Source organism: Limulus polyphemus, unplaced genomic scaffold, assembly GCF_000517525.1.
Source record: "Limulus polyphemus unplaced genomic scaffold, Limulus_polyphemus-2.1.2 Scaffold385, whole genome shotgun sequence".
Classification (NCBI taxonomy): domain Eukaryota; kingdom Metazoa; phylum Arthropoda; class Merostomata; order Xiphosura; family Limulidae; genus Limulus; species Limulus polyphemus.
Window position 1 is genome coordinate 12,595 of NW_013665995.1, and position 10,517 is coordinate 23,111.

Consider the following 10,517-nt stretch of genomic DNA (forward strand, 5'->3'; position numbering starts at 1 on the left):
TCATCAAGCATTTATCTAGCATAGATCCAACTATACTGCTGTTCGTCTGCAGCAGATTTCAAACGTGACAAGTGATGTGTTCAATTTAACTAAAGAAATTAAATTATAATCATTGAATAGTCTAAAAACAATATTTAAAAATTGTATAACAAAATCTCTTAAAACGGAAGTCCTTTAATATTAAGGGTTAAGATGTCATTATTGTTATTATTGCTATACCATTTACTAAATATATGTGAATTATTTTTCGAATAGTTCATTGTTATTTTAAATGAAAGAAGTAAGATCGATGTTCAGTGGATGCCTATTATATTAATTTATTCCATTAGGGAAGGAGCTATAGGCGTGTTCTGTAATGGCAATGACACTACAAACTTGTGCATTCTTTGTTCTCTTCGTATTAGTATCCTTGCCCGAAGTTGTTATTTTTCAAAGTTCAGGGTGTGATTATTTTCCCTATCATGTTTGGCTGCTGGTTATGTGTCTTTATTGTAATTTTTGATAGCTCTTTGATGTTCAGATATTCGAATATAAAGGAGTCGCTTCGTTTCTCTAATATAATGTAATATGATAAACCATATTTTTAGCTGACTTGAGGTTATACTGACCAGGGTAAGAATGTCTTTATTAATAGTAGGGGAAGGTTTGAAAACAGCATTGATGTTATATATTTTTAAACATGCTTCTTAGTTTTTCCCACTATTAGGTACATGTGGTAAGGTAGCTATTTCATCCTTGCCTTCTGTAAGTTTGGAAGATGGGAATATACTGTTGAGAACGGATTTTACTGTACACTTTATTAAATTCTAAGGATAAAATCTTCTCCAGAAAAGTTTCCTGAAGAAACTTGATTTCTATTTCCAGGCTGTTGTTTTTAAGATGTTGCCGATTCTGTTGGTTAGTGTTTTTATAACTTTTTTGTTATTTTAATTCGATGATTTGACTTGTAATTTGGGTATTGTTCAAATGATAATTCACATATATTTAAGAAATAATAATAATGGCATTTTAGATTAATTTAGGAGGAATCTGCAGTATTAATTTTTTAGAAAAATCAGTGATTATAATGTGTGTTTTTCAATCAACTAGATCGGATGTTTGTCTTAATTTAAATTTACTTTAGACTGACATCAGTCTAGTTAGGCCTGTTAACTACTAGAGTTGAGAGCATGCACAAAATGAATCCTCAAACAACGTGTGAAAAAACTGTGAAATTTGTTTCATTTAAATTATAATCCCACGTTTATTGACTTTAAAAATTTATTTCAATAAACTAAATTCTTTATTTGCAAAGCCCCGGGTGCTCAGCGGTAAGTCTGAGAGCTTATAATGCTAAAAACCGGATTTCGCTACTCGAGTGGGCAGAGCATATATAGCCCATTCTGTAGTTTCAAGCAAATTATTTGCAAATAACAATGATACACGATGTAATTGAAATGTGCTTAAACTGAATGCCTTCTCTGTATGTACCTCAATTCAAAAAATATCTGTACTCATCGATCATCAGATTAATTCTGATTCATCGCTTACTTCACTTAAAACTATATAACATTTCAAGCTGTATCAGGACTTCCCAGAATGCCATATTACCCATAACAGGAGACTAGGCTTATGATTAAAAAAAAGAAGAGAAAGCAAAGATTTTACGCACTTATTTCTGCATATATCCAAAGTGCCAAAAGATGTTAAAAGTAATGAACAACTTACCTTATGTACTGACCACATACTGAGGCCTAATACGAGTGAACATCTAAGGGTAGGATTAAGCATAGTTCACACCTGTATAAATAGCACATAGAACGTATAACTAGAACACGTAACCTCTACTAACACTTTTAAAAATCACCTGAATATATCTTAGTAAAGATATGTTAATTTTATGAATTATAAAAGTGTTACACCGCTACAGTCATGATATTCACTCATTACAGTACTTTTTACTGAGACTGATGTGAAGAGTTAACTCGAAAAATACAGTAATTATTGGAAAATATTTTATACTATTTTTGTTAAGAATACTAGTGTTAACATAAGATAAAAATACATTAATTACACCAAATATCTTTGTATTGCTTATTTTTAAGAATATTAAAGCAACTAAATATCTCAATAATACATTAAGTATGCCAAAGATCTTTGCATTATTTACTGTTAAAGGTACCAAACTTCATATCTCAACACTAGATTAATTTAATTAAAGATCCTGATAACTCTTTGTTTGTAAAATATTTGTTCCAACTGGTTTGAGTTAGAGAACCAACTATTTCATAATACAATGACCGCTTAGATTCTAATAGTTATTTGCAAATACATCAAGGTTTAATAACAACATGTTGGAAGCATTTAGATCAAAATGTCTTTATAAATTATAAAATAAAATAACACTGGGAATCATGCTGTAATGTATCAGGAAACATGTTTATGAACTTCCTGTTTAAATAAACAACGTAACCCTTTACTAAGTACCTCGTGGTGTGAGAAGAGGCAACGATTTCCTGTTTGTTATATTTTTTATAAAAAACGGAGTATTTTTTCACATTAGTTTCTCTTGTATTTTCAAATCCGTTTTTCCTTGTTTACTGTTTTTTAATGTCTATGGAACAAAATCTACTTTATAAATCGGAGCAAACTCTCCATAGAGTTCTAACTTAAATCTGTCTGTAATATGATTTAGAATTGACAGCGAGTTAAATGGTTAACCAAATTATGTAAGTGATGTTATTCTTTTAAGCCCTGCTCGTCCATTTTTTCCTAAAGCATTTTATTAAAAGAGTTTACAACTCATAATACCCCCCTAGTATCTTTTTCTTTATTATGCTATTCAAATATACATGATAATAGTTATTGGCCAATTGGGTAATAAAACAAGTATATTTGAGGTGTACAAATCTTTGAGAATTTGAAAACATTATTGTAATTTTTTTAGTATCAACATGTCAACGTTTTTGGTTGACGAAACAATCAGTACAAGAACTATGATACTTCTACTGAAATTATTAAGTTACTTTAATAATCACAATTCTCTCTCATCACGGTAGGTGTCAAGTTTAAAATCATATTGATAATAATGTTTGAAGCTTTCAAACATCAGATATAACTATGACACTTACATCCCCCCCCAAAAGAAATTAGAATAAAAGTTGCTACATCTTTTACAAAATCAATCATTGATTTTGTTATTCTTCAAAAAGATTGGTATATTAGAACTTTTAGGCAGTGTTATGTTTTAAATAAACACACGCAGATTTATGTTTTTATAACTCCTTACTACGAAAAGTTTAGAACTAATTCAAAACAAAAACAAACATATGAAGGTGTCTATGTAAAGTTAAACTAATTACGTTAGCGTTTAATTATATGGTAGCTTTTCTCGACTGCGCTTAAAAAACATAAAAATTGTTATCTATATTATAGCTCTGACTTTACGACATGCCAAGTTTAACTTTTTTTCTACAATATTTACAATAACCACAGGCTGGTTAGAGGCGTACTGCACTTGTTTATGACTTATATATATATACCGTTTTGCGACTAGCAACAGCAGGCAAGCAGTAGACGAGGATGTGGTGTAGTCTGAAGAAGCACTACGCACGTGGTGTTGGTAAGCCATAGCCGCTGTTAAGAAAAGGCGACGAGGTGAAGAGTGTTTCTATATATGTAAGTCACTCTATTTACGTGGCGCTATGCGCGAAAAGAGCAGCTGGATCACGTTTCCAACACGGGTTCTGACTGTAGCTCCATTACTAGTGCTTGCTCTAAGCACAAACTGTTAGGGTGGGTCTCGTGGAACTATTTCCCAGAATTCTTGAAGAAGCTACTGGGAAGACATCAGTGGAGCATGGACAAACTATGTTCTAGGCCTAGAAACTGGGGAGTGGCTAGGAAATAGTGTGACCGTTCTCCGGCTGCATCGGCTCTTACATTGGAGAAAGTACAAAAGAGCAACCTTGAGCTGGCTAGGTCGTGCTGAATTTCATGCTATCGACAATAGTCAAACGGCTGATATTTTACGTTAGAAATATCCAGTCAGTTTTGATACAGTAAATTTCATAATGGGGGCTTCGCACCGTAAATTTAAGGTAAGTTTACTTCTTTTTGTCATGATATTTAAATAACGGTTGTCCTCATTATGTCATAGAATGTATTACATTGTGTCATGCACCTAATTAAATCCTTGTAAACGTCAGAAATTGATATTATTCTAACGATAACGATGCCATTTTTTCAATTTGCATCTAGTGCTTTTTAAGCATAAATTATACACTAAACGACAAATGAAGCAAACCAAAGCACAGCCCAAGCTACGTTAAATTGTTTTACATAGAAATGCATTTTTAGTGCGAAAAAAATAAGAGTTGAAGTTCATCTCTGTGGCAGTAAAATGCCTTTTGTGTTATTTTGCCATGGAATTTATTTTTTTTTCGTTTTCTAGGCTCTGTTTAATTATGTAGACCTTTATCACTTGACCTTAGGTCCTCGATCGAAGTGAGCTTGAAAAATTTCCAACATGAGAAGTTTGTGGGAAAATGAGTCATCCTAGACAACTTGGGCACAAGATTTGAGGAATACGTTGCGATATTAGTGTGCACTAAATCTATATGTTACATTTAATAAATATATTTTAATGAGTGAAACTAAACTAGTCTGATGTATTGTTTTTCAACTCAGCTTATTATGATATAAATATTCGTGTATACTAGGTTTTGTCCTCAAGAAACCACCTGCTTATTATCAGATCTTCAAGTTATTACCTATGTAACCACCTGTTAGTGAATCTCTCCTCAAGTAACCACTTGTTAGTTAATTCCTCCTCAAGTAACCACTTGTTAGTTAATTCCTCCTCAACTAATCACCTGTTGGTTACCATATCTCTAAGTTACCATCTGAGTAGCCTTCTTTAGTTAATTTGCCATCAAGTAACCATTTTCACATTGGTATGTTTCCAAAGTATCATCTGCTGTTTAACATCCAAATAACCAGTTGCTGTGTCTCCAAAGTACCTTCTGTTGTTTAACAAATATCCAGGTAACCAGCTGCTATGCCTTCAGAAATATTTTAGGTTGTCAGATCTCTAAAAGAGTGTCTTAAGTTGATATATACGTAAAGGATAAGTTTCTTAAAATATGTATTTATTAATGGAGTTCTTCAGTAAAATAACGACCTAAGCTAGCTGCAATGTAAGGTCAGGCACGGTCTTAGCAAAATATAAGTTACCAACTAAAACATTTTACTATAAAATCCTTAACCATGAAACAGTATAGCTCTTGTTACTCAGCTAAATGAAATATTCAGAATTTTTGTGATAATTGACTTTATTGTTAAAACTATCACGTTACAATATTCCACTTGAGCGATATGACATCACGCAATATTTATGCTATATATTTGTTCATATGGCAATTCTTTTCATAGGACATATACCTACAAAACTTAATTTGACATAATATGTATTTTATTGTTGAATATTATTAATATATAAATAATTGCCTGGATGAAATACAATTCCTGACATCTTCATTCTGTCTAACAAATATTTTTACATATTCTGATATAATGACATAGTTTTAAACATAACATATTTTCGAACATTTTCAGGTAGTTACGTGATCCTGTTTATACACAATATGGTTAAACATTTTGATATAATGGCGTAGTCTTATGTATAGCATATTTTAAAATATTTTGATGTAATGCCATGATACTGTTTGCCTCATAACGTTTTACAATTTAATATAATGATCTTGTTTATCAAATATCACTAAATATTTTGACAGACAACATAATCTTAAGTACAACATTTAAATATGTTCACCTCGTCTCGAGTACGAAATACTGTTCAACATTTTAATACGACTCATCGTCTTGAGTAAGAAGATTGTCGAACATTTGGATATAGTGATGCAGTTTTCAATACAAAGTATTTATATGACTATCAAGTCTTATTTACAGTGTACAGTGTAGTTTAAACGTTTTAATACGATAAAATTTTTATTACGTGATAGATATTCTAAACTAAAGGTAACTTTAAGTATCTTGACATTACTTTATCGAAAGTGTTTAACTGTGCTAGCGCGGAGTAACCAACAATGGTGACATTCATGTACTTGTAAAAGCTTTACTGAAAGGTTTTGAAGCCATGCCTTGTACGTCTAGAGGTCGTTGTGTCTCTACTGTTTTATACAAGAAGTAGGTGTTGCTTACTATTAATAGAAGAAGTGAATGCTGGTTTGAAGTTCGTAACTGCCAAGGTTTTTTTGGGCATGCTATCTCAGAAGTAGTTCTGCTACTATCCATTTGGACGTTCAGTCCCCACAGAAAGTACAAAACATTCCTGGTACAATGATTTTAAATAGGCCTCACAAACCATTATAAAAGTTGGGGCTGTATGAAGAAGTGTTTAGTATACACTAAGTTTTTTTTGTAAAAACTTGCATACGTATGCGCGTTTTCAGTTTTGGTAAGAATCATGTTAACGTATATGAATATATGGGTATTTCAATGTTTGGGCGAAAATCACCATATTATATATTACGTGTGTTTATTCATTTTAGTAAAATTATCATATTGCAAAATCAGAGAACAATTCCTTACCGTCATGTTCCACACATTAGAAGTTATTTTCACTGCTTAAATCTAAACTTTAACAGCATAGCCACCAATACAGGGGTATTTTAAACCATATAAGGCACTTGATATTATTTAACATTTTACAAATTTACTTTCTTATGGGTTTTAATATTAAATTACTTACAAGCAAATCTTTATTAAAATTCTCTAATTTTTTCTTAAAGAAGCCTATAAGTTTCTAATATAGTGCTGACAACCCTAAGACTGGTACCAAAATGTAGTTAAAACATTTCTTTAAAATTCTATATATATGTTTTATTTAAATATAATAGATTTTTATGAGTTAACACCAAACCTAGACTTTTACTAGAAAATCGTATAACAAGAGCTTTACTGTGTCTTATAATTAAAGAAATTTTATTTTTTAAACTCTATTAAATTTCAGAAAAGAAAGAAAGAATTAAATATCTAGTATATTGTATTAACTAAATTCAATATTCATTTTGTAATGTACGAGATTGGATAATATGTACAGATGGCTAAATGTTAACATTTAAAGGGTTTGAAGAACGAATATATGTTTTATTTTGTTTTGAAAAAAAAAAGAGGAAACACATACACTTCATTCATTAATGAGTAAAATGTAAGGGACCTAAGCTTTTCTCGAAACTAACTTTTTTATGAAAGAAATATCGCATAACCAGTAAAATATTTGATTTATATATTATGTAGATATCTCATAAAGCTAAAAATTAAATGTTATAAGGCATCAGGTACTAATATAGGAATTTTCTGGATTTATGATAAAACATACTTATTAAATAATTTATAACGTCTTTAACTAAATGATCCTTCTTTTTACAAGCATGTTTCAGAATTATTTGTTTCTATTTCATCACACTAGAAACCTAAACTGAAAGTCCTTAATAGTGATTAAGAAGAAGCAGATTCCATATTTAAGGAAGTTAAGATAATAAGACTATTAATCATCAAATAAATTCATTGAAGAAAAATATTATTCTAAGAACTCATGAGTAAAAGCAAAGAAGAATATGTTATAACGTGCCAACCACATTACATCTGCCACATCCAGTGCCGACGAGGCCTTTCCTTCAATACCAGGGCTCATCAGGCCGGGTGGGATACGACAGACATTATAGTAGTCTAGTTGCTATTTACATCGTTTGTTTTCATGAACAACGACTGTTACGGTGTGAACTATATTAAGTAAGTGAACTGTAACTATTCCGTTTCCATTTTGTTTTCAGTTATTCAATGTTTTCAAAATTAAATTCCAATATATTATAATAGACGAGCGCAGCGTAACGAGCATGTAACAATTTTTAAAAAAGAATGTGAATGCAAACGAAAGTAAACACACACAAAAACATGCATTAGAGCTTGATTGAAAAAGTAAAAATATTTACCCAGTCCTTTTATTCTGATCTAAAATGTATTTTTGCTTCGAACCTTAATTACCTCTCATAGAGTTAATTCCATTCATTTTAGTCTTTTTTAACTTTTACAGCGTAGCATCACTAAAATATTTATTTTCTCCCGAAATTCAGATAGAGGTTGTCACGTAGAATTCTTTTAATAAACAACACTATTTTCGGTTTTGTTTTTTTGTGTGTGAGAGAACAAGAACTCATCTTGAAAGCTAGCAAAAATAATATTTACTTTTCTACATATTTGACAGAAACAAACTCTCTATTTACTGTTACATAATGGTACTATTTATCGACTAGAACCAATCATCTCTTTGTTACTATATCTATTTTATTGATTAAGGGCATCTCTCATGTTACGTGTTTTTATTGATTAAAGACCAACATCGCGTCACTGTTGTATGCTTTTATTGATTAATGTTTTTATATATTTAACAGAATCCACTCTTTCGTTTGTTCATATAACCATAAACATGTAATTATGCTTATTTACATATTTATGTAAGATTCGGCGTTTATTTTCGCACTTTGTATTGATCGTTGACTAATACCAACCATCTTGTTCGTGATGTGAAGTTCAACAATATTATTCTATGTGAATGTTTCTGGTGATTGAGGTATGTACGAAGTGTTTGTCATTTCCATTTCGTTCCGCATGAGAGTGATAAGGTAAGGCAACTAGAACGTTTATTACTCAGAGCGAGACTTGAGGGGAATAAATATTAACCAGTCTTCCTTGCTAAGATAAGCCTAGAGGTATTTATAAAACTCATATTTATTCACACAAAAATACTCAGGGAGTTTTGGACGAGTGGAACGGTTGGCAGTTAACTTAGTTTCAACTAACGCGTGAAATATATACATATATTTTCATTACTGATATTTTAGTATTATTCCTATGATAAACCAAAACCACTTTTATAAAATAATATCAATCATTCTTCCCCCCTCTTCAGGTTATTCTTATGCAAATTAGGCATCTGATGATTAGTCATATGATCCGTGATTCAAATGATTGGTCATTCAGCTTATGACGTATATATACTGGTGGCACGCAGTATTCTTTCGAACGTTTCGTTGAACTGAATTATAGTGTTTAAAGTGCTCCAAGTTATTCATGATCCAGGAGTAGACGAGAAGACATATCGATATTTCACTCATGTGAATGGAAGCCTGCCAACAGGCTGTTGCAAGTTTGCTAAAATATTTTCGAAATGTCATTAGCATAATAAAGAATCATTTCCGAACCAATGCTACAACTGTTCTTATACCTAGTCAAGACGAGGCAGGCTATCATTCGCAACACAAGAAGAAACCGTTCTCTGTTGATTTGATCTTGCGGCAAACTTAAGGTATCGGTTCTAAGACTGAATCAAATGTTCACTTCCACAACTGGACGTCGTATTAGTGTACTTATAGTTAGAAACAAGCTTTATCAGGTTGGACTTAATGTCAGATAGGCAATAAAGTGGGTTTCAATCAAAGAAAGACACAAAATAGCTTGCCTGTAATGGTACCAAGAATACAACCACAGATATGTAGAGAAATGTTCATTTTACAGATGTATTTCGTTTCAGCTAGATAAAGTCTTTACTCGCTTGAAGTAAAATGTAGAACCAGATTCAATCCAGTTTTCATACAAGAATGTGATACGTATGATGGTAGTGGAAGTATTGTGTGGGCAGTATTAAGAATTTATGGACGTATCAACCTTTATATCTTGCGGAATGCTACTATCAATTCCACACGACATAGGGGCCACAGCTTATGACAACATACGTTGCTGAATACTGATACAACTGGCTCTAACTTCAAGTCTAACAGATAATAAGACCTTCCATCACCATGCTAAGCTGATCAAACACATTCGGATGACCGAATAAAGTAGTCCAGTCTTATTGAGTTATGTGTTGGATGCTCTTAGAAGAAGGTTTCAATTCCATCAAGTTACTTTGAACACTAAACATGCTCTAAAAACAAATATTTCAAAATAGTGGTCTAGAATTCCTCAGGAACCTATCGGGTATTATTAATAGTATTGTTATTAATACTCGGGTATTGACAGGTTGCTCTTTTTTCTCCGTAATGGCCATACTCTAATGGCTAAATATTTAATTACCAAGACTGTGAACTTATCTATATCAATATAATAGTACTGTCTGTTGTTTGTTGTATGTCCATGTAACTACTTCGCAGAGTGTGGAAGGATCTTCACCAAAACTGGTATGGGGGTTTATTGGGTAGATACAAGCTCATAGATACAAATTTTCAGTTTTGAGGTTTTTATGGGAGTTTTTGCATTTGTTACCACTACTTTGCCCCCTGTTCATGGACCTTCACCAAATTTGGCATGAAGGTTTGTCAGATCCATGTGGAGATACATGCAAACTTGCCGTTTCACGTTTTGTGTTTTGCAGTTTTTATGGGCGTTTTTGCGTTTTTTACACTTACATATAAGGGAAGCAACTTTGCGTGTTTTAAGGTAACCTTTCATTAATCATG

General features: G+C 31.9%; 1 protein-coding gene across 6 annotated transcripts in view; it reads left to right on the forward strand.

The window, feature by feature from the left end:
* Positions 1-3,589: 3,589 nt before the first annotated feature.
* LOC106457879 overlaps positions 3,590-10,517 on the forward strand; it is a 209,608-nt gene continuing 202,680 nt past the window's right edge. For 3 of the 6 annotated variants that reach the window (XM_022383932.1, XM_022383939.1, XM_022383935.1), the window contains exon 1: positions 3,592-4,079. In XM_022383932.1, coding sequence (XP_022239640.1) covers positions 4,053-4,079 — 27 coding nt within the window. In that variant the 5' untranslated portion in view covers positions 3,592-4,052. Of the gene's footprint in view, positions 4,080-10,517 lie in introns of all 6 variants that reach the window. The other 3 variants (XM_022383937.1, XM_022383940.1, XM_022383936.1) reach the window with 2 other exon arrangements.